Source organism: Lytechinus pictus, chromosome 7 (assembly GCF_037042905.1).
Source record: "Lytechinus pictus isolate F3 Inbred chromosome 7, Lp3.0, whole genome shotgun sequence".
Classification (NCBI taxonomy): domain Eukaryota; kingdom Metazoa; phylum Echinodermata; class Echinoidea; order Temnopleuroida; family Toxopneustidae; genus Lytechinus; species Lytechinus pictus.
In genome coordinates this window covers 30309804-30335708 of record NC_087251.1, presented here as the reverse complement: position 1 = coordinate 30335708, position 25905 = coordinate 30309804, and the positions used below count along the sequence as shown (strand labels likewise).

The following is a 25905-nucleotide window of genomic DNA, read 5'->3' as shown; positions in this document are numbered from 1 at the left end:
TACTAAAGCTGGGTAAAATGGTATCTGGTAGCTCTTGTCCTCCAAATTAATTCATTCAGCCATGCAGTCTCAGTGATACAAATAAGGTATCAGTAAATGGATAAAGAGTAGCTCTATCACATTCTGGTAAATGTAAATTGCGATAATCAGTGAATATCTCATATCAGCAGTCTACATTCGGATTGCCTTTATTTTGATACACATTGTATAGGATGCAGCAGGGGAAGTTTATCTACCGGTAATCATCTTGTTTCAATCCTTGTTTTAATCCTGAATGCAGTCCAGCAATCAATGTATGAAAAAATTGTTCAAAACAAGATTGTATGGATGCAGACACCATGGCAACCAGACTAGAATGACATTCAATGCCAGAAAATAAGCAAAACAACAATCGACATTGTATATGAGTGATGAAATTGTACATTTATTTGTTTTTAAATAAACAATATAATGAAAACTTGCCCTATCCAACAACTTGTCTGATATTCAACTACCAAGATGCACGAGTGAACAGATTAATTTCATATTTTCTTGATTTCTTAAATCGAGAGGATTTCTTGGTATTCAAAATACACTGTGAAATCAAAATCTGAGTAACTGTGACAGTGTTGTTGCATGGCCATTTCCTCAAATGCAGTAAATGAATATCTGCATATTTAGGCTTATACATGTATGAATAGCATTCTGAATTTCTCTTGCTTCACAGGTAATGCCATGAAGAATCTAGGGGACCATTCGATTCAAGTTTGCCCCAAATATCACTTCAAAATAATCTACATTTCAACTGGAATGCGGGCTGCTTGCCTCACATATTAACAAAAAAAAATTTATTCCAGCTTTATGATTTTGTTAGTTGCCGACTGAAAAAAATTAGTGTGACAGTCAAGAAAAGAAAATCCTGAACAGTATTCAATTAATCATATATTTTGGCTATTCATCGTCAAAAACAAAAATGCCCCATTTACAGTTGGTCTACAATCATTGCATGGGGTCCATAGGATGATTGTAACCTTCTAATCATACCATCTCCTTTAGCATCCGATGATTGTACAATGTTTGTAAAGATTCAAGATTATCATAGGGACTACGATTCAGTCCAGCATGGAGATAACTTTCTAAATTACAGGATCAAAGCCCTTACGTACATCATAGGTGCATTATATGATCATTACGAGGCCATGGTCTATTGAACGGATAACCTATGAACAGCGTAGGGTTGTTGTACAATCAGCTCAGGTACATCGTACCATCACACTAGGGCCCCTGTATGACTTTGGATCTGGCATACACAATGCCAAATACATGAAATTGTACAAAGGCCATGAATAATGTAAATGCAAAAATCATAGCCTGTTGCCACCTACGTTGCCACCAAAAAATCACAGACTAGTCCATGGTCTGATGATCACAAATTTAAACAAGGCATAACAGACAATACACAAAGATTATCTCCACTGACTATGTCAGTGTGAACAGAAAGTACTAACCTAATGTACAAAAGCAGAATTTCAAAGGCAAAGATAAAAATTTAATCAAAACATCTGATACGGATATCGCTGGAAGTTTGTTGTAATAGGAAATGTATTCTTTCAGTAGATCAAATTACACATGTGCAAATTTCATCTATATATTTGTGTGTCTGAAAAAGTATTTCAGCATTTGCTCAGGTCCATTAATCTATAAGTTTCTATCATTTTACAGAAAAGTACCTTTACATGATACATTAAAAAAATACTTATCAGATATGATTATAATCATATTTTCTTGGCATGAAATTTTCTCAATTTTGAATTATAAATGTATCAAATACTTACAAATATGTATCACTATGTGTAGTAGTGTACTCTGTTTACAGACCATTCTGCTCTGTACATAAAATAATAACAAACACTGAGGACCTCACAGTTCATCATTGCCTAACATGGCAATCATGTAAGACATTTCTGTTTCGAGAGCAGATTTCTCTCAAAATATTGGAATGAAAAAGTTAATTAAAAACTGGTTTTCCACTTTCCAAATGTAACAATGACGTTTGAATTTCTGAAATATTTTGGATCATCTCTGCCTTTGAAATCCTGGAAAATTTTGGAATAATCATGCTACTGGATTTGACGGTTAATCCTTCTCTGCAATGGCAACTAAGTGAGTGTCAATATCCTCTTCTGACAGTGTTCTGTGTAGGAATAACAATAAAGAAAAAAAAATTGTGTTCAACAACAAATCCAGACAGCGCAATGCTATAATACAAATACATTTGCTGGCAAGAAAATAATTTTATCCAAACAAAGAAATATAAAAAAGTTGTATGTTTATGATTTATTAATAAAAACATAAATGATATAAAAAAAAGAAATATAAAAAAGTGATTAAATTTGCACCCTATCAACATTATGTTATACAAGGATATTAATTAAAATAGCAGTTTATTGATGGAAAAATCTAGCTCCCATTCAACATAAGACATTTTCACAAGAATTGCCTCAAAAATAAAATTGTTGCAAGAAAGATTGACAATCCATCAGACCGACAGCCAAGCTGCAAGACCCATATGCTAATTCTGACCAATAAAAAAATGTAACTTTATTTGGAAGGGATAACCACAGGTGAATCTGCCTAATTCAAATCTCTTGCGACCACAGAAATATATTCAACTTAAAAGATTAAATAACACATGTTTTACATATTCTGAAACCTTATGCACACTGTTCTGTATTGTTTCATTAATGGAGTTTATGATGTTCCTCCAACTGTCCAGCCCAAAATATTCTCATACTAACCATAACATCTATTAAACAATAATCATTTTCAAAAACTTCATCCAAGATCCTAATCATATTATATAAGATTTTAACCCTAACCAGGCCGTGCTGTTTAGGGTGTTAGATGGGGTAAGAGGTTGAATCAACCTCCCCCCCTTGAGATCTCAGCTGCCTATGAAAATTGGCATGGTAATAGTGTGGGATGGACTCTACAAGACTGTATGGTTAAATTTCCAAAATAACCACATATCTAAAAATATGAATTATGCAAATTTATGCATAAATCATAATTTTTACTCTAATTCACTATAAAAAGCTCATATAATGCTAATTTTTTGTGTTAAAATTCTTTATACCGTTGCTAGCATTTACAAGTTAAAAAATTGTGGTTTGAAAATGAATTTCCTATGCATTTTATTGTTTTATGTATTTCTTTGGGGTTTTTTTTACCTTTTTTATTTTTTCTTCATTTCTTGTGCTAAATTTATAGCAGAACCTTTTTGAAGCATAATTATGCTAATATCAATTGATTTCGGCTAATGAATATAAACATAATCATATGTTTATGAATAAGATGAGAAAACTCAATTTACAAGTACACAAAATCACATTCTGGCGCAATTTTGGGTCTGACATGCACTTATGTAAAGTTGTGTAATTTTTCAACCGCTTACCTGGGCATGGTAAATTTGGTCTCAAAAGATGCGCAAGACTTCATATGTGTCATATTATTTCTCATGTTACCTTGACTGGACCTCTAGGAAGAACAGAGCCATTATATCAATGGCTCTGAATAGGGTGATCCATCCGTATATTTTTATGTGCATGTTTATATATTTATATTTAATCTAATATCTTGTGAAATGTATTTTATTGTGATTTTTATACGGTAAATAAAACCAAACCAAACTTCAAAGTAAAAAGTCAGCGAGCGGCACAGTTGAAAAATTTCGCACAGCAGAATGGTCGCGGAAAATGTTGATGAAGGGGGTGATTCACCCCCCCCCCCCTCCGGCGGATTTAGGGTTAATGGTGCGCACATTCAGTGTTGATTAAGTTTTTGAGCCTATCAAATATTTTTTTTACAGGAAAAAATGCAATAAGCCAGTTCGGAGTGGTATTTCACAGTTGGCCAAGTACATTGTTATAGCAGCATGCTAATGCATTAAAAAGTAGAAATACAACAAATACCTTCATAGAGTATTAATTGGTGTGCTATTCTAGTCACCTGTTCTATACAATTTCTGCACCCTGCTATGTAACGCATGCTTTCAAAATATCTTGCTTTGAAATCTGCCTATCATAATGAAAGAAATGAAAGGTCAATTGACCAAAATTGCCCATGATGTATGTCCAAACTGGTCAACAGTTCAGCCATATCCAACATTTTTTCTCTTTTTTGTTCTTTCTCTCTGTTATTAAGCTATATGTGTGTGTCCTGTGTTAGTGTCTTGTTTAATTATGTCATGGCTATTGTTGCCCCGGCTGACAGTGCACACTCAGATCTAAGAATTGATGATGCGTGTTACAAAAGAAAGCAAAGAGCTACTTTCATACAGACAGAAAAAAATCAGAAAGAGTGTCAGATATTAGATTTATACAAAAATCTAAAGGGGGTATGAGACCTCCCTACAAATAGGCTCGCAATAGCCTGAAATTTTCATTTACATATTCATACCACTATTTAGAACTTTGATCCTTAAGATTTTACTAAGTTGGAATGCTCATTCCACATGCTATTACAAGTTTTTTACCCCAAATCAGATGGCGAACAAATCATATAACATAAATTCATCCCTATTCATCCTAATTCATCCCTATCAATTATCAAAGTCAATACAAATTTACCTGAAGACTTGGTTGTCTCTTGTTACGACTGCTACCTCGATTTCGGTTGGTTTGAAGTCTGCTGAGAGCACGGACGAAAGACACTTGATGGCAGTCTAATATGATAGAAAATAAACAAACAATACATTAGAAGTGTCAAGAACAATAGATTTGCCCATTGATTTCAATATCTTTTCAATAAGTTATTATTATGACTCACTTCTCTCATTTAAGTGAACAAACTTAATTTAAGCACTTGCAAAATATGGGCATTCTTCAAACATCTGAAACTGTCAAATGCTGGCCACAGATAAAACAAAGCAATAACCCATGACTACATAACATGAAGATTTCCCCCTAGTAAATCCCTAGCCAAGTTTGATTTTGCAAAAAAAAGTCTGAACTTAAATGTCTACCTTTAATTGGCCTTTGACCTCACCATGTGACCTCAGAGAGCATGATAATATTTTCCCAGTGCATCCATGACAATGGCCTTATTCAAAAGGGAGAAATGCTTAAAAGTATTCTGTCATTAAAGTGTCATGCAGGTAAATTTTAACACATGATCTTAAATGACCTTTGACCTCATGAGACCTCCAACAGCGGTGCAACATGATGTCTCTACTAGTGCATCTACCATCCAAATCTGGTTGTCATTGGACCAACAGTTGACCACTTATGAGCCATAATGAGTCTTGCAGGTAAACTTGAACATTTGAAATATGATCTTTGACCTTGCCATGTGACATTTGATGACACTAAACAAGAAGGTCCTTAGGTGCATTTATGACTCAAGCGTAGTTGAAAAGAGAGCAACAGATGCAAAGATGTTTGTTATCATAGTCTTGCCAGTAAACATTTGACCTAAAATGACCTTTGACCTCACTATGTGATTTCCAACAGCAGCACAACATGATATTTTTGTCTACAGCATCTATCACCCATATTTGGTTGCCCCAACAGTTACCAAGTTATAGAAGAATACTATGAAGTTTAGTGATGATATATGATACAAAGGTTTATTTATTGATGAGATTACTATCTATCACATTACTTCCTTACCTCCATAATATCAACACAATTACAGGACCAAGGTTAATCCCTGTTAGTCTCCATGATTACACCCTATTTTTACAAGTTATTTCTCAAGGTGGAAAAAATGGGAAATTCTGCAGTTGGTGTGCAAATTAAGAAGTTACCTTGGTAACTACATCTGGGAAGAAATGTGCTGTAAACATGAAATTCTTCTTGGCATACTTTATCGCCTTAATTCAGGGAGGTGGTTTTGAGTTTGAGGTCTGAAGTTGCGATTTAAGCAATTTCCATGCACTGACTATGCTTCATTCCAATATATGAACTAAATTCAGCATACTCAGTAATCAATGCATGGAATCTGCAGATACCAAGGTTTCATACCACAGATTACAACAACCTTTGTGAATTCAGGCCTATGAGCTCTCGACTCAGAAAGCCTAAAAAAAATTGGGGGAGGGTGTACACGTGTGCACAAGAGACTACACATACCAAGAGGTCTCTGCCAACTGATTGATTCTACATTGTATTCACTCAAATTAGTGGGCCAATGTCAGTTTCAGTTTTACAAACCACAAAGAGTCCAAAGTCAATCCAAACTATTGTGTGTAAAATGTACCACGAATGAAAACGACATGAGCCAGGAGTTTACATTAAATAATACAAACGTAAGGTTACCTCTACAGCCTGGTCGTAGGTGAAGTCCTGCTTCTTCTTCAGTTTCTTCTCCAGGAAGCTGTTGGCTTCCGTTTGTTTGACCCCTACGCTGGTAGCCTTGTACCCACAGAAGTACCCTGCTGGATCCGTCTTGAAGAGCTGAGGTCCGAGCTCCTCATCCCAACCAAGGAGGATCATACCTGATGAAAGAAGGGGATTGGAACGCTGGTGAAGGCATAGATATATAAAGGAGGGAATAATCACATTCAGGTAAGAAAAGACAAATTGAAAAAAGGGGGACATTGTAAGCTTTTACCAGCTATTGAATATGTGGCGTATATTTCAAATGTTATGAAAAACTTGTGCATTGTATTATTACTTCTTCAGATTTTAATCGTTTCAAGTACTAGTATATAAAATTTATATAGTGCCTATAAACATTTAAACATGCATACTCCAACTACGGCTGTTTTTCATGTGGAATTGCCAATATCTGAATCATGTTTGTATATCAATAAAGACTAATTTTTTTTTGTAATTGAATTGATATTGAATTGAAATATATCAGATTTAATATGAAACTGTTAAGGATGAAGCAATATGAATAGTGATATCTTGTCTACATTGAATGTGTCATGTACTTAACTATGCATCATAAAAGATGTTCTCATAATTATCAAACATGACATTGTACCAACCTTTGAGGTGAATTTATATTCAATGTAACTTTAATGATAACCGTGATTGGATAGATGTTTTAAGGTATCAATAGAGGTGGGCTATAGAGGGTGACATTTTCAGAACATGCTCATCACACCTTAGTTTGATGAATTAGTGCACACTGACACCATAATCAGAAAAAAAAATGAAAAAAATCCGAAATCCAGGGTGCCCCGGCCGAAAAACCCGAAAATCCAAGATGGCCGCCGGATTGCCTAAAAAAACATGTTTTTGGCCATAACTCAGTCATTTTTTCATCCCTTAGCATAGTTTTGGTGTCTAAACCTATGTTTTGGGGGTCACTGAACCCTTTTATAGTATTCATTTTTATATATTAGTGTTAAAATTCATGTTATATCAGTATTTAATCAAATTTCTACTTATTTCCCCAATATGCGAATTCTTACAATATTGATTCCAATAGATGACGTGTACATCACAATTAACAGTTTAAGCCTTCCTTTTTTCCCTTCTTGTCTCATGCCCATTATCCCAAATTTTATATCCACTTTGCTTTGTTTGCAAGTATGGACAAGTAGTTACAGCACAGCTCCCTTCATCACTGCATTTAATGTACATGTATCACTATTACCACTCGAGCTCCTCATTACTACAAACATCAAATAGCACCATCCCTTAACAGTCAGCACATCCTAGCTTCTACACTTGTTGTGTGTGAGCCACACATGTGAGGATTTAGATGCAGGCAATATCTCTACCCTTGTTCAGCATGAAGTCAAGTTAGGGCTTCGTGAAATTTATTGCATACATGCCGACCCTGAAATCCTTCCTCAAGAAGAGTGTGGTCATAGCAGCATTACAGGCACTGACAAAACTAGTAAGTTATGACGGACACAAATCATCCATGTAGGAGACCTTCGAGTGTGAGGTTGCATCTGCAGGCAAAACAAGAACAGCCTCTTCAATGAACATCGATTTGCTCTTATGGCATACACTGCTGCAGCCATTCTATATCACATCCCGGAGTATGAGGCAACATTGCAGAACACCAAATCCAAGTTCAAGCCTGCCATCTGTACCTTGAGTGTGACTTAATCATGATAGTATTGAAGGTATTGGCCTGGTTCACATACTGCATAATCCTCCCATTCCTAAACATGGTAGAAGTTAGCTCACAGAATGATCTAGTGACCATCATCCCACGTCTTCATGATGATCTGCTGAATAACAAGACAGACACACTCTCTTCATACACGGTTCCATACTCTTTCCAAGTTGAAAAACCTGAGAAACTGTAGGCGTGTATTTGCAGCAAATGTGTCAGCAAGCTGCCAAAGATTTTAGCCACTCAGAGAGGATGTGAGTATGGATATCAGCAAACGGCAAAAATACGTTTGGCAGAACCTAGAGCAACTTAACTCCACAAACTCACAGAAGAAGATCTCACCAATCTACCTTCAAACAATTTGCAGTGTGAGCAGGATCTGTCAAATTTTGACAAACTAGCAAAGCAGTCTGCTGCTTCCAATAGAAACTTCACTACCAAGAGTATTTGAGATGATATGACCTTGAACAAGGCTGGTGAAGTTACTGGAAAAAGTGACCCATAACATTGCAGAAGTGTTGGATAGGAGTAAGCAGAAATGGGTGGAAGAGCAAAACATCCTCTCTCGGGAAAAGCTTCAGCGGAATGTGGCCCAAGCGGTAGAGTACCGGGTGTGTGCATAGGCTGTTACAGAAATGTAAAAAATGGGGAGGTCAATTAAGAAACGTTGATGAGCTTCAGGAATGCCTGGATACCTAAAATTCAACCAAGCTTAAAACTATGTTACATGCAGAGCTGTCATATCGCAGACACATATCCCATCTAGATTACTTGGTACGCCCACACTTGTATAAGGTCAACCAACTATGTGAAACAGAAATGAAGGTGAACTTGACTCTGCTATTGACAGGAGGAGAGTCTGATAATCTCCCTGCCCCTGATCTGCCTACTGAAGATGACATGCATTCAATCTAAAGCCACCCAATGGGATCACACAGCCAACTGCCCATTCCAACCTTGAAGAAAATACTGACAAAGAAGTGGACATCAATGAGTTCTGCAGTGTGATATGGGATTATGACGATGAACGAAACTGGTACCTTGGTATGTGTCGAGACCAACATCATGAGGCATATGAGATCGAGCACATGGAAAAAGACTTCTAAGATTGAAAGGGACAGATCAGCATTAGCACTGGAGATGGCCAAAGCACGCTCATGTACAGACAGTACTGCCGATGTAGATTCTTCCATGTAATGTAATTGGCTCATGGGATACATCTTCCAGCAGAAACATTACATTTGTGCTTGACAATTGGCATATCATAGAAAGCTAATTCAAGTCATTTTCCAAATAAAAAAGTGGAATTTTATAATACTCTCTGACTAGAGGTCTGATGATCAAACAATTGGTACTTTAAAGCAGATACAGTATTAGAACTGGCTCCAGAGTTACTGTGCCTGCCGACTCGGAATTCACCAGCCAGATATAGGTTTCTGGGTGCGCGACACAGTCATGTATGAAGGTTATTTGTATATTTCTTGCTGTACTGTTTAAAGTACAAAAAATAACTTTTCGTAGCTAGAGTTTATTATTAAGGGTATCATAGCTAACATGACTTGAAGAACATACAGAAAATAAAATATAAAATTTGCGGTTGGGGTAGGGGTGAAGGAGAAGGAAAATTTAACATTAAATATGGGGAAAATGTGAGTATTATATAGAATAATAGGTTTTACACCAAAAATATCATTATATTCAGTTTCTCTGACCCCTAAAACATAGGGTTAGACACCAAAACTATTACAATAGACAAAAAAATGACTGAGTTACAGCCAAAAAAGTCTTTTTTTTAGGCGAAACGGCGGCCATCTTGGATTTTTTACGATTTCGGTCAGGGCACCCCGGATTTTACATTTTTTTCAATTTTTTTTTTCAAAAGTGGTGTCAGTAGGCACAAAGTCATCAAACTAGGGTGTGATGAGCATGTTCTGAAAATGTGACCTAAATTTGACCCTCTATAGCCCACCTCTAGTATCAATTAAGGTACGGTCACAATCAGAGGGAACTCGTGTAGTGAGACCTTGAAGGGTATTTGAATAGCAGAGTGAAGCCTTACAAGTGCAGACAACCCTAAACATGTTAATCAGTGTATGCTCATGAATGTATGGCAAGCCATTTTATCATATTGTCCTATTTCTTGATACGAATAATGTGATTCATTAGACCAGGATTTGTCATTTGAAAAACACAAAATAAATTCAGGAATATAATTCTATACATCAAGGATTCAATTGTACTGATATCAACAATAGAATTATTGATATTAACAAATAAGATTAAACATTGAAATGCTTTTTAACACATACACAGACACACACTGGCTATAATTTCAATGTGGACAGCCCCTTAATCTACAGATTCTTAAAATTCTAGATCCATCCCTGACACACATATACTTACTGCATCCTAGGGGTCTCATTTGTGCACTCTGTGTGTAGACCTGTGATATGTCAGCCATCCTCTTGCAAAGCATCTCAACAGGGATCTCATAACCATATTTATACTTCCAGTTGGCTGCCTCTACCCTGGCGCGGAATACCTGAGACCTGCTGTCAGCTGGGAATGAAAACCAATCAAAATGTTATCACCAGGTAAGACGGTTTGTATTCACTTGGTCTAAGTGCAAGTTGTCTAATTCTCAGATTGCATAATCAAGGCTAAACCCACTTGTACTACTAGTAGATGTTTTTCTGCCTTTCCTAGTGCAAATTGCTATTTCACCAATTGCTGACACATTCCTCAATTTCTGGTAGAAGACTGGATACTAACTTCAATGATAAATTCTCAATATGACAGTACACGATACTTTTATGATTCCAATATTTTTGTTTTTTTTCATTGTTCAGAGGAACAATGACAGCCTGATCATAGTCTGAATAACACAGGAATTTCTGATAACTATTCAGTAGAGTATGTAATAAAAACCAAAGCATATGGAAGTAATACAATTAAATGGTGATAATAAATGTGTACGTACCTGTCATACCAGTCATTGCACATCCTATGTGCTCTGTGATTTTGTACATGTGTGTTACTGTGCTTGGGTCAAGAAGCTTGTCCTACATAAAGAAGATGACATGAAAAACTACAAATAAATACACACAATCATGGTGTTTGAAGCACTGTTTGCACAGAACACCAATGAATGATAACGAGACAGTTATAAGCTATATTGTGTCTTGCCCGGGGGGGCCACTTACACTGACGAGTGGATACCATGCACGACCAAAAAAACACGTAAAAAGGATGTCTTTTTCAAGATAGGGCACGTTACGTATGTAACGTGATAAGGGTGTAAAAAACACAAAAATAATGAAAAAAGGGTATCTATTTCGCTAGGAAAGCTACGTGTTTAGGGTCAAATTTGCGGGGATGATAAAACAAAATTAAAATGTTTTATAAAGGATGTCCTTTTTGCCCCAACACTACGTGTTTAGAGTCCGATTTGCGCGAGGTGTGGAAGGTGGGGCCATACTAAACCAAATGGTGTGTAAAGGTAAAACCGACGACCGATGGACCCGTGACGTAATAAAATATCGCTGTACTTGTTTAGGGGTTCATTTCAGGGAATACTTGCCAAGAGTATCGTTTTGTTTTCAATACTTGTTAAGGGTAGGGTTTCACACGCCAATACTTGTTAAGGGGTGCATTTTCAGAATATGGAAAATATGTGTTTAGGGTGCTTTTCGAGACCCCATGGTCGCGCATGGTATCCACTCATCAATGGAAGTGGCCCCCCCCCCCCCCGGGTGTCTTGCCCACTTGAAAATTAAATACACATCAGTCCCCCCATTAATCAAATCTTGGGAGGAACAATTCTTCCCGATGACCTGTAATGTATGACCTCACATGACTTTTGACCTAAGTGTGTGACCTATAGTACCTCAAAATTGACGTTGCCCCAGTGTATCAGTATCTAAGTTTGGTTGCAGTTAGAGTTACAGATGCAAGATATTTGTCACAAGAGTCTTAATAGGTAATGGTACGGTCACAATTACCTTTCAGAACGCAGAACGAACGAATTCATACCATGTATTGCTATGTATAACAAGTGGAGCGCCTCTGGCAGTCTCACCTGCATTACGCGATTCAAAATAGCAGCACTGCTGACTTTGAAAACTACATACGTGTACTAAAATAATTATTCACAGAAAACACCATTCATATGATACAATACTACGTTCATTGACAATAAATGACATTTGACCTTGATCATGTGACCTAAGACTTGTCAGTGATACTTGATTACCCCTATGTCCACAATTCACAAACTATATCCATAAACTTTAAAACTAAAAAGTTATGACAGCAATTTAATAATTAACTGCAACATGGCCAAAGTTCATTGACCTTCATGACTTTTGACCTTGGTCATTTGACCTGAAACTCGCACACGATGTTCAGTGATACTTGATTACTCTCATGTCCAAGTTTAATGAACTAGGTCCATATACTTTCTAATTTACAAAATGTATGATGACATTTCAAAAACTTAACCTTAGGTTAAGATTCAGATATTGACTCCCCCAACATGGTCTAAGTTCATTACCCTAAATGACCTTTGACCTTGGTCATGTGACCTGAAACTCGAGCAGGATGTTCAGTAATACTTGATTACCCTGGTAACCTTATGTTCAAGTTTCATGAACTAGGTCCTTATGGTGTCATTTAAAAAACTTAACCTTCGGTTAAGATCTGACGTTGACGCCGCCGTCGGAAAAGCAGCGCCTATAAAAATCATTTGTACGGCATTCATAAAGGTATTTGTGACCATAGCATTAAACTATACTATTTGATCTAAGAAATGGCCTTTGACCATTGCCTTACAATGTGACCGCCCAAACCAGAATACATCAAGGTTTATATGGTTTATATTCAATTGGTCCACAAGCAGTTAGCCTACTCCTCGGATAATCAATTACCACATATGGGATAAAAAAAAAAAACAAGTGGAGCGCCTCTGGCAGTCTCACTTGCATTACGCGATTCAAAAAGCAGCAGTGCTGACTTTGAAAACTACATACTACTAGTATGAAATAATTAGTCACAAAAAACACCTTTCATATATTGATATCAGTGATATTTGATTACCCCTATGTCCATAAACTGAAAGTTATGACAGCAATTTAATAATAATTCCACCATGCCAAAGTTCATTGACCTTAATGACCTTTGACCTTGGTCATGTGACCTGAAACCTGCACAGTGATACTTGATTACTCTTATGTCCAAGTTTTATGAATCAGATCCATAAACTTTCAAAGTTATGATGGTAATTCAACAAAGACCCCCAACTTGGCCAAAGTTCATTGACCCTAAATGACCTTTGACCTTGGTCATGTGACTTGAAACTCACGCAGGATATTCAGTAATATTTGATTACCCTTATGGCCAAGTTCCATTAATTAGGTCCATACACTTTCTAAGTTATGATGACATTTTAAAAACTTAACCTTATAAATGTTAAGATTTTGATATTGACTCCCCAACATGGTCTAAGTTCATTGACCCTAAATGACCTTTGAACTTTGTCAATGGTCATGTAAACTGAAACTCGAGCAGCATATTCAGAAGTGCTTGATTTATCTTGTGTCCAAGTATCATGAACTAGGTCCATATACTTTCTAAGTTATGCTGTCATTTCAAAAACTTAACCTTCGGTAAATATTTGATGTTGACGCCGCTGCCGTCGAAAAAGCAGGACCTATAGTCTCAATCTGCCATGCATGTGAGACAAAAATAGTCCACTGCCAATATAGTGTAATTTCCATTTGATCTACACTAGACCGGGGGGGTGTTTCACAAAGCTATTCGTAAGTTAAGAGCGACTATAAGAACGACTGGTGATCCTTTCTTGTGGTAAATGGTACATTCATTGGTGATGGTTTAGCGCGTATTAAGAAAGGTTCACCAGTCGTTCTTAATTTACGAACAGCTTTAGGAAACGGCCCCCTGGTCTGATACACGCTTTTCTAAAATAATCAATGCAAATGGAAACTCTGACCAGTGTGGGATAATAGAAACTCAGAACAATAGAGGGAGTGTAACAGGCAATATTTTTAAATGAAATTATTTAATAATATAAGCCTCCTTCATTTTTCACCACTACCATGATTTGTGAAAATTAAGCATTTTCAAAACAAACAAATAGGTAACGTAAAGACACTCTATGATATCAATACTAGTACCAATAAAAGCATCATTGCACAGCCCAATGAAACTTAAAATGGGCAATTCTCAATTGACACTATCTTGATTGATCCATGTAAACTGCAGCAATTCTAGCTGCAAGCAAATTAATGATTAATATTTCTGAGATTTAGCACATTATTTTCATTAAGATTTGACAGTTTATATGTACCCATTCATTAGCCTACAAAATTATATTGTCTTGAATTGTCTGTAAATTGCAAGCAAACATAATCTGATAATTCAGACAAAATCACACAACTTGAAAATTCAAAGCTTGAATGATCAAGAGGTATGTATTCCTTTGCAGTGATGTAAATTTTGATTTGCACCAAAGTAAGGCATAACTGCAATAACTGCAATGAATGAATCCAGATGCCAATGATGTCATAATCCTAATTTAAAATCCATTTCAAACTTGTTTTTCAATAACTTACATTATAATTGTTAAATGAACACTTTTCAGTATCAATTCTCAAGTTCATTTTATTGAAAAGGGATTTGCAAATATTTACTCATATAGAATTATGACATCATTGGCATCTGGATTCATTAATTGCGATCATCATGCCTTACTATGGCGCAAATCAAAACTTACATCACTGCAAAGAATACCTACTGATTATCCAAGTGTGAAGACATATACCACATACATATGGTATCAAATTATTTGGGAGAAGATACTCTTTCCAGCCATATATAATGATTGTATGCGTTGATGACATATTTTTTTTCAATAAATTAGGTATGTGTGAGGTGTCAATTTTTTTTTACTAGTAACATGGTAGAAAACTTAGAAAATGCTGTAATTGTATACAATGGTAATGAACTTACAGGAACTTTCTTCTGTGTGATGGCCACAACACAGTCTGGACCCTTCACTGCAACTGATGTAATACCCCCTTGGTTGATTGCTTTAAATGCATATTCTGGGAAAGAAAATGACATAAAAAGAAAAAGCTGATAACATATTATGGGAATATTTGAGGGCGAATGGAATAGCCAACCTGGGGCCCGTTGCAATATAGTTACTAATGGTAACTTTGCCATCCAATGGTAACTACCATGATAATGCTGATCAACAGCCAATCAAAATCAAGGATTTCATGAAAGTTACCATTGCGTAGCAAAGTGAACAAAATGGTAACTTTTATGCAACGGGGTCCTGATGTGATACATGTACATGTAAGGGCTCAAAGGAGAACTTAAAGGAAGCTAAATCCCAGGGAGAGAAGTTAAAATGAGAGGGTCAATATACATTTTAAAAGCAGCTGAATCCAAATTGGATATGAAATAAGAAAGCTATGGAAGTTTGAAATTTTCTAAGATTTTGTAAGTTGGTTGTATTTTCTACAGGGAACTTCAAATTGACAAACATGCTTCAAAATGGCTGATTTTCTATTTCTTTATTTTGTTTTAACTCTTCACTTTCAGATTTTCCAATTATATTTCTAATTGCACATTGCCTCCCTCTGAGCACAACATGCAAATAAAAATAAAATTCACACTGAGATGATCAGAAACATGTAGAATAAAGGGGAAAAACTGAAAAATTTTGTACAAAACAAATTGAGAGTTAGTCTGCCATTTTGAAGTATGGCATGTTGCTAATTTGTGGATTCCTATAAAAAGTGTTGCAAGACTTTTCATTTATCCATAACTCTTATTTCATAACCAATTTTAACACTTGTTATAAATTGGTCCTCTACATGTACATGTATTTTAATACATTTTAATATATTTTAAACCCATATGCAAAAGTTATAAAATTAATGACTGGGTCAAGTAGTCATGAATTTTGTCATTTCTTTTAGTATAGTGAGTGATTCTATTACCAACCGGCCTTGTATTACCGAACGCACGCATTTATGCATCAGTAAATAGTTTCAATATGGGTATTTCCACTGTAACTGACGTTACACGGCACAATTTTACACACCTTTCATTGTGTGTATGATTATCTCTAAAACAACAAATGATGGAAGTTTGCTTTTAAGCAAATAAAAATAAAATTCACACTGAGATGATCAGAAACGTGTAGAATAAAGGGGAAAAACTGAAAAATTTTGTACAAAACAAATTGAGAGTTAGTCTGCCATTTCGAAGTATGGCATGTTGCTAATATGTGGATTCCTATAGAAAGTGTTGCAAGACTTTTCATTTCATAACCGATTTTAATACTTGTTTTAAATTGGTCCTCTACATGTACATGTATTTTAATACTCGTTCTCATACGATTGATACTCTCTTTGTGCTTTGGTTTCCTTTAAAGAGAGATAAAACTGCTGGCAAAATAATCAACTTTCATGGATGGAACTGCATCTCCTCCAAAAAGCCTGAAATTCATGAGAGGAAATTCAGAAGTGAAAAAGAGACAGAAAAAGAAAATCTGAAAAGTAATACCCCCTTGGTTGATTGCTTTAAATGCATATTCTGGGAAAGAAAATGACATAAAAAGAAAAAGCTGATAACATATTATGGGAATATTTGAGGGCGAATGGAATAGCCAACCTGGGGCCCGTTGCAATATAGTTACTAATGGTAACTTTGCCATCCAATGGTAACTACCATGATAACGCTGATCAACAGCCAATCAAAATCAAGGATTTCATGAAAGTTACCATTGCGTAGCAAAGTGAACAAAATGGTAACTTTTATGCAACGGGGTCCTGATGTGATACATGTACATGTAAGGGCTCAAAGGAGAAATTAAAGGAAGCTAAATCCCAGGGAGAGAAGTTAAAATGAGAGGGTCAATATACATTTTAAAAGCAGCTGAATCCAAATTGGATATGAAATAAGAAAGCTATGGAAGTTTGAAATTTTCTAAGATTTTGTAAGTTGGTTGTATTTTCTACAGGGAACTTCAAATTGACAAACATGCTTCAAAATGGCTGATTTTCTATTTCTTTATTTTGTTTTAACTCTTCACTTTCAGATTTTCTCATTATCTTTCTAATTGCACATTGCCTCCCTCTGAGCACAACATGCAAATAAAAATAAAATTCACACTGAGATGATCAGAAACATGTAGAATAAAGGGGAAAAACTGAAAATTTTTGTACAAAACAAATTGAGAGTTAGTCTGCCATTTCGAAGTATGGCATGTTGCTAATTTGTGGATTCCTATAAAAAGTGTTGCAAGACTTTTCATTTATCCATAACTCTTATTTCATAACCAATTTTAACACTTGTTTTAAATTGGTCCTCTACATGTACATGTATTTTAATACATTTTAATATATTTTGAACCCATATGCAAAAGTTATGAAATTTATGACTGGGTCAAGTACAGTAGTCATGAATTTTGTCATTTCTTTTAGTATAGTGAGTGATTCTATTACCAACCGGCCTTGTATTACCAAACGCACGCATTTATGCATCAGAAAATAGTTTCAATATGGGCATTTCCACGGTAACTGACGTTACACGGCACAATTTTACACACCTGTCATTGTGTGTATGATTATCTCTAAAACAACAAATGATGGAAGTTTGCTTTTAAGCAAATAAAAATAAAATTCACACTGAGATGATCAGAAACCTGTAGAATAAAAGGGAAAAACTGAACATTTTTGCACAAAACAAATTGAGAGTAAGGCGGCCATTTCGAAGTATGGCGTGTTGCTAATTTGTGGATTCCTATAGAAAGTGTTGCAAGACTTTTCATTTATCCATAACTCTTATTTCATAACTAATTTTAATACTTGTTTTAAATTGGTCCTCTACATGTACATGTATTTTAATACTCGTTCTCATACGATTGATACTCTCTGTGCTTTGGTTTCCTTTAAAGAGAGATAAAACTGCTGCCAAAATAATCAACTTTCAGGGATGGAACTGCATCTCCTCAAAAAGCCTGAAATTCATGAGAGGAAATTCAGAAGTGAAAAAGAGACAGAAAAAGAAAATCTGAAAAGTGGCATCCCTGGGCATATTGACCTTGAAATGTGATTGAGGGACTTGCTATGACATTCACAAACAATTATTGCTTGGAAATGTGCTCAAAGTCGGCCGGTGCTAAACTGCATTAGCTTCCAGTTATCTAATGTGACGTGCAATTTATAAGTGCCAGGCAATTAAGAGAAAAATCTTGCTCAATATCTTATCATTTCTCAGAGGTATGAAAGAATCAGTGGTGGATGTCATAACATAATTGATGATTTTAGCATGCACAAAAAAATGTGATTTAATGAATGCGCATAAACCCATATATGCAAAAGTTAAACAATTTATGACTGGGTCAAGTAGTCATGTTTTGTCATTTCTTTTAGTATAGTGAGTGATTCTATTACCAACCGGCCTTGTATTACCAAACGCACGCATTTATGCATCAGAAAATAGTTTCAATATGCTTAAAACTTTGCAACATCCTTCCAAATTGAATTTGAATATGATGACACGGGTCCAAAACACATATTCAAAGTCTTTTTTTTTCCCAAAACAAAAATATGGCCAAATAGCTTTTGTGAATTTTTAAACTTTAAATTTCCAACAGAAAACACACATCACGATACCATTTTCAAGTGATCAAAATATTTCACTTGTGGAGAGGGGTGCGTTCAGAAGCTAAGTGATATAGATCTCAGCAAAAAAAAGGGGGTGAAATAGATTTATTTAATGTCAAAATTACAAAATTTGATTTTTGTAATAAAAATGTCGAAATTTGTGCTTACTGGATCTTCTAGACCCCTCAAAATGTTTGGCTCATTATGCCATAGACCAAAAGCTTAGGTCTCTGTTATGTTGGTTGTTCCGCTGAACTCCGTTGGCTCCACTCACCAAATACAGAGACCGAAGTTCTAGCTCGATCTGTACAGGGACTCAATGGCCATATGTTTATTTATGTATTAAGTTCGGATAAAACAGGGAAGTGAAGTTGCGCGACAGCGGAAGTAAGTCACTGTTTTTTCCCAATTTAAGTTTATTTTTCCTCGTTTTGGTGTGTTTCAGGCCAAAACGGAATAATCTTTATTTTGGTCCAGTTCTTTTTATATATTTTTAATGAAATAAAGACAAAAATCGATGAGCCCCATAAGGGGGATTTTGCATCGTTTACCCCCCAATGGTGGCTGCACGATAGCGAGCTGTCTGTGAGAAGAGAAGAATTTAAAAATAAAATTTAAATGTTAAAAAACTCCTTGAAACAGACGGCTGCCAACTGTCTAATTATGCCACTGCCACACCCCTGTTCCCCCCCTTCTCTCTCTCTCTCACACATGTCCATGCTCACAACATATCGGGCGGTATGCCCAATTGAATTGAGGTTAAGGACGTTCCACACTTATGTTTGTGCGCATCATGATCTGCGCATATTTTACACTCTGCGCGCTGACGTCACAATGGATGAACTGGTGATTAATCAGCTGTAGGTATTGTGAGCTGATTTTTCTCCTTATCTGCATTAACTGCAGATCCGATGTGTTATTTTATGAAGCTAATAAACTGGAATTATTCCATGGACCATTTTTTTTATACCTCTACATTTTCAAAATACTTTTCTCTGTAGTGCTGCAAAGTATGATTAATATGACCCCGAGTTTGAAAATGGTAGAGTGGTTCGAAATTTTTCCTCACATAGATACAAAGCTTTTGGCGCGTTTTTGGGGTGTTTTAAGAGGCACATTTGCTCTAATAAGAGTGCTGATAGTTTGAAAAAAAAGCACATGAACCCATATTTTTTAATGTTTGCACCTCTTAGGTATACTTTCCTCTACAACTTTGCAAAGTTTGGTGAAAATGACATGGGTTCTGAATAAAGTGCAGCATTTCTTTTACTTCTCAAGTTTGTTATTGAAATTTGAATTTTTTGAGGTTGAGTATATTTGTTATCTTTGCCGCAATTTCTAAGAATTGAGAGTGCTGTTAGACTTAAATGAGCAAACACTTGAAAGCAGTATAAATAGATTATCCATCTTAACGATACAATTATTAATCATATTGCAAAATTTGATGAAATTTTTATGGATTTTGACTGAGTAATATAGCTTTAAACTCATTGTTGTGATCTCGTGAGGTCTAAAAATGCCAAATTCTTTTGAATGCTAATTATTGCTAAATAATCCATTTGGGTTAACTTTGAAGCTCTATAGCAAAAAAATCAAGCACATGGACCCATGTTAATTTTTGCATATTTAGAATATTCAGGTGCTAAAGTATAGATACGTGCAAAGTACGATAAATATGACATGGATTTTCAATGTTTGGGAGCATGACTACGGAACCATTCGCATTTTAGACGGTATTAACAGACTTTTGCTTAAAAAATTTTCGGCGCATTTTGGGCTGTTTCAAGCCAACTCGCAAAAGTTTGGACACTGATAATTTGAAAAGAAGCACATGGACCCCATAGTTTAAATGTCTTAACTTCTTCAGAATATATTCTTCTACAAATCTAGAGAGTATGATGCAAATGACATGTATTTTGAATGTTTGGGAGCAGGACTAAGGAACCATTCGTATTTTAGACAGTCATGGTATTATCAGACTTTTGCTTGTTTTCGCGGGCACATTTTGGGCTGTTTCAAGCCCACACGCAACTTTTTAGACACTGATAGTTTAAAAACGAGCACATGGACCCCATATTTTTAATATTTTAACGTCATCAAAACATATTCCTCTGCAAATCTAGAGAATATGATGAAGATGACATGGATTTTGAGTGTTTGGGAGCAGAACTAAGGAATCTTTTGTATTTTAGACATTTCGGACGGTATAGCCTTTTGCATGTTTTCGGCGCATTTTGGGCTGTTTCAAGCAAACACGCAACTTTTTAGACACTGATAGTTTAACAACGAGCACATGGACCCCATATTTTTAACATTTTAACGGCTTTAGAATATATTCCTCTGCAAATCTAGAGAATATGATGAAGATGACATGGATTTTGAGTGTTTGGGAGCAGAACTAAGGAATCTTTTGTATTTTAGACATTTCGGACGGTATAGCCTTTTGCATGTTTTCGGCGCATTTTGGGCTGTTTCAAGCAAACACGCAACTCTTTAGACACTGATAGTTTAAAAACGGGTACATGGACCCTATATTTTTAACATTTTAACGGCTTTAGAATATATTCCTCTACAAATTTAGAGATTATGATGAAAATGACATGGATTTTGAATGTTTGGGAGCGAAATACGGGAACTATTCGCATTATAAACGGTATAATTATTATAGACTTTTGCCCGTTTTCGGCGCATAGGCGATTATCAAGCCAACTCGCAACATTTTGGACACTGATAACTAAAAAAACGAGCACATGGACCCTATATTTTTAACATTTTAACGGCTTCAGAATATATTCCTCTACAAATTTAGAGATTATGATGAAAATGACATGGATTTTGAATGTTTGGGAGCAAAATACGGGAACTATTCGCATTATAAACGGTAGTATATACTTTTGCACGTTTTCGTCGCATAGGCGATTTTCAAGCCAACTCGCAACATTTTGGACACTGATAACTAAAGAACGAGCACATGGATCCTATATTTTTAACATTTGAACGGCTTCAGAATATATTCTTCTACAAATTTAGAGATTATGATGAAAATGACATGGATTTTGAATGTTTGGGATCGAAATACGGGAACCATTCGCATTATAGACGGTATTATTAGACTTTGCACGTTTTCGGCGCATTTTAGGCGATTTTCAAGCCAACTCGCAACACTTTGGACACTCATAGTTAAAAAACGAGCACATGGACCCTATATTTTTAACTTCCCTACATCTTTCATATACATTCCTCTACAGTTTAGCCATATTTGATGAAAGTGACATGGATTTTTAATAAAGTGCAGCTTAAACTATACTTTTTTAATTTTTTAGTAGATTCACGTCTTTGAAGATTTGTTTTTTCCGAGTTTTTGCACCATTCCTGCCAAATGAGGGCGCTGCTGAATCCAAATAGATATAGTTTTACCAATTAAAAGACTTTCTCCTACTTTGGTATCTACTAAGTTACACATCCTGAAAGTTTGATGTGATATCGAGAGAGTAAAGATGATTTAAACTCATTTGGCAAGGCTCCACATTAACTTTTTTTGGTGGTGGCCCGTTCGGGCCACCAAAACCTTCAAATAATTTTTTTTGGTGGCCCGATATTAAAGTTTGGTGGCCCAAAAAATATAAAGAAAAACATTAAAAATGAATAAATGGGTATAAATGGTTTAACCACTGTCAAAAAAAATGAAAGAAAATAATAAAACGGCAAAAAAAGGTGTGAGAAAATTCCTTCCCTATATTTGCCAAAATGTTGGAAAAATTAACATTTCATATTAATGAAATGCCTTCCCAAAGTATTTACTTTCTCAAGAGTTGTTTAAGAAGTCATTTTTATTATAAACAAGAAAGAATTAAGTAACTGTCTGTTTAGTTTTGGCTAGAAAAGACCGGAAAAGACACAGCTTCGAAAGAAACCAAGTAACAACATATATACAAATGCACACGTGGGACTGTGATGTTCTCACCTATGTGTTTTTATGTGTATTATTTTCATTTGGAAATCGGTCTTTTTGAGTCAAAAGAGAGGTCATGATTCCTCTTTTTAATGCTTGCAAATAATCAGGATACACCAGATTTTAGCAACAAGGTCTGTAGAAGGGCATTTCATTGGTGTAAAATGTGACTTTGACTTGGATTTTCAGTTCTGTGGAAGATTTCATAGCAGCAACATTTCGTATTGCAGCTCCCCGAGTCTGAATAGGCTGTTAACGCACAGCTGCTTGAAGCATGCAAAGCTCACGCCAGCCGGCGCGGCCGGCTGGATAAAAGCTACTTAATGCTATAGCGGTAGGCCTACTTTGTGTGTGTGTTTGTGTGTAGATCAACAAAAAGGGCGCATGATGAACTGGCTTGCAATTTGAACTGTAGAAAGTTGATAAATGCGTGCAAAATGGGGAGAAAAATTGCGCTATTCTGAAAATTATTGGTTGCCCGATTCGGGCCACCAAAACTTAATATTTTTTCAATAATGGTTGCCCGATGTGAATTTCTGGTGGCCCCGGGCCACCGGGCCACTGCTAATGTCGAGCCTTGCATTTGGTGAATTCGTGAGGTCTAAGAGAGGCATAATTCTCATGATTGCGCAATATTTCATATCATTCAAATACGGCGACTTTGAAGTCCCGTAGAAAAAAAATAAGCACATGAACCTATATTATTTTTTGCATTTTCATAATGCATAGATACCAAAGTAACTCTCTGCAAAATATGGTGAAAATGACATGGACTTCATTTTAACTGTGGAACGTCCTTAAATTGACCTTCTCTTCCTTCCCAATCCCACTTTCCTAACAAAGTAACATAACAATAGGCTACATTATTATAAACATGTTAAAACAATTCCAGCAGTGCCAGTGAGCAGGCTCTACTTACCAACTTGATACAGCCGCCCTTCTGGGGAAAAGACAGTAATGAAATGATCAAACCCAGCACTTGATCCTCGTGACATTATCAAAACTTAGCTTTGGTTTGGGGAGAGCAGATTTTGCTTTTTGGGTGTTGTTTTTTCCCCCTTGGCCTTGGCTTCGTCGAGATCGGATTAACGTTCCGGCGCGGCGGTGGTGGCTGGTGCGATGTATCTTCGGCCAAGACTCTCGAGCTCTCTTCAACTTGGTTCAAGTTTCACCTTCCTGGCAGCTCGGAAAACTACGTAAATAGTTGTTCTTGATCTCTTGATAGAAGATTTGATCTCAAACGACGTAAAATTTCAATTAACAATTGATAATCATCCCCTGAAATATCATTTGCCAGTCGCAGTTGTTCTCAGGGCCAGGGTTGCAAGTCACGCACGTTAACGTTCTGTCAATAATTGAAATAAGCCATTATTATTTGCTTGGTATTTTGTTGCCAATTTAAAGATCGTCATACACTTAAATGATCTGTAAGCAATGTAACAAAACCGCGTTGTGAGGGAGGCAAGTGGGGGCAAGTGCCCATAAACAGCCAAGTTAAGTGGTGAGGGGGAGTCGAATTTCATTTTAAAAATACCCTCTATGAAAATTATAACAACTACATGTATGTAAATCAATCAAATAACCCATAACTCATTCTCGAAAATGCAACTTCAGCATCTAGTGAAAAGTCAATTAAGACATAATTGATTAACTGTTAGTTCGGGGGATTTATTTTCAATTGCTGGCATTTTTTGTGCAACCAACGTAGTTGATCAGCGGAAAACAATACAGCGATACTAAAATAAAAACCCCAATTTGATAGTCCCGGGCCCCACCACTATTTAACCATCCCCCACCTGATGACACCTCACCCCACTTGGAATGAGAAATACTGCAAACAGATGTTATAAATCGATCGCATGCAAGGCTAAGTCTTTAAACCAATCATAATTATTGCAATCATTTGCGACTGATCTTGTTCTTTAATTGGTTCTTTAAACCTCTAAAGTGGTATGTGTAGTTCAAGTATATCACTTGCAAATTGCAACTGAAGTTTGAAATCAATTGCAAATACTGCATGGTCAGTGTCGGACAGCTCTGTTTAACCAAGGGGCGGATCCAAGCTTTTTGGAAAGGGGGGGGGGGGGGGACACATTTTCCTGAGGAAAAATTTGACAAGCAAAAAAAATTTGACAAGCAAAAAAAAATGGTTTTAAACAAAACTTGGGTATTTAGTTAACGAAACAATTTGATAAGCAAAATGATAAAAAAGGTCTTCACTTTCCGGGGGGGGGGGCACACTTCTGTTTTAAAGGTATTTTTACATTACAAACTTTAATTGCGCCTCTCAAAGGGGGGGGGGGGGGGCACGGGCCGGCTGCCCCCCCCCCCCCCTGGATCCACCAGTGATTTAACCGCAGATGATATCAATGCCGTAAAAACACACAAAATGTTCAAAAATATATATATGAACAAACGAAGAGCAAAGGTTATCACAAAGGAATTGCTATTTGATTAACTGTAGCTTTAAAAAAATTGTGAGCATCTCAGCAGAAACATAATTTTTTTTTCTTCAAAATTTCAGGGGAGATCATGAGGGGGGTAATTATACGGCCATATTGGTTTAAAGAAGTTATCGGATTATATAATTCCTGTAAGTTTGCGTTCATTTTACAAATTTGATATTAACTTTGCATGGGCTTTCTGCCTAGGGCGTCCCTAGAAGGGGAGGCGGGCTCCAACTGAAATCTAATTTTGCTCTTCATAAAAATTGAAAAAGTAAAAATAACAACTGTAATGAACAAGAAAATTCTTAATCATTTCTTTTGCATTTTTTCGAATTGTGCAGCCCCATAGCAAGGCCACACTGTTAACGAAAGAAAATTAAACAAAAAAGATAAGTGGAGTGAAATTAGTAGATAAAGTAAATGATCATATTGTATAGAATGGCGATAAACAATAATAATGGTTTTAAAAAGTAACGAGTAGATAATATCAATTAATTGATGATAGATGAAATCAACAGATTCAATTAGCCCACCATAAATTTAATAATTATTGACAGGAACGGGAATGCATGATACATGGACCTATGGGCCATGCATGAATAGATGGATAGATTGGCATGGGCGCATTGACGGGTGGATGGATGGGTGGAGGTAACAAATTTAATCAATGGGGAATATGAAATTGGTAAGAAAATATAGTTTAATAGATCTACGAATTCGTCAAATTATTACACCAACAAAGCAT

At 36.0% G+C, this 25905-nt stretch overlaps 1 protein-coding gene across 1 annotated transcript; it reads right to left on the bottom strand.

Moving 5' to 3' along the window:
• Nucleotides 1-825: 825 nt before the first annotated feature.
• On the bottom strand, nt 826-24086 carry LOC129264586 (proteasome subunit alpha type-6-like). The gene is made up of 7 exons (XM_064102434.1): nt 23633-24086; nt 15088-15182; nt 11042-11123; nt 10465-10620; nt 6297-6475; nt 4608-4702; nt 826-2173 (listed from the first exon to the last, which is right to left on the bottom strand). The coding sequence occupies exons 1-7, from the start codon at nt 23706-23708 to the stop codon at nt 2116-2118; spliced, it is 741 nt and encodes a 246-aa protein (XP_063958504.1). The 5' UTR covers nt 23709-24086; the 3' UTR covers nt 826-2115.
• Nucleotides 24087-25905: the final 1819 nt, after the last annotated feature.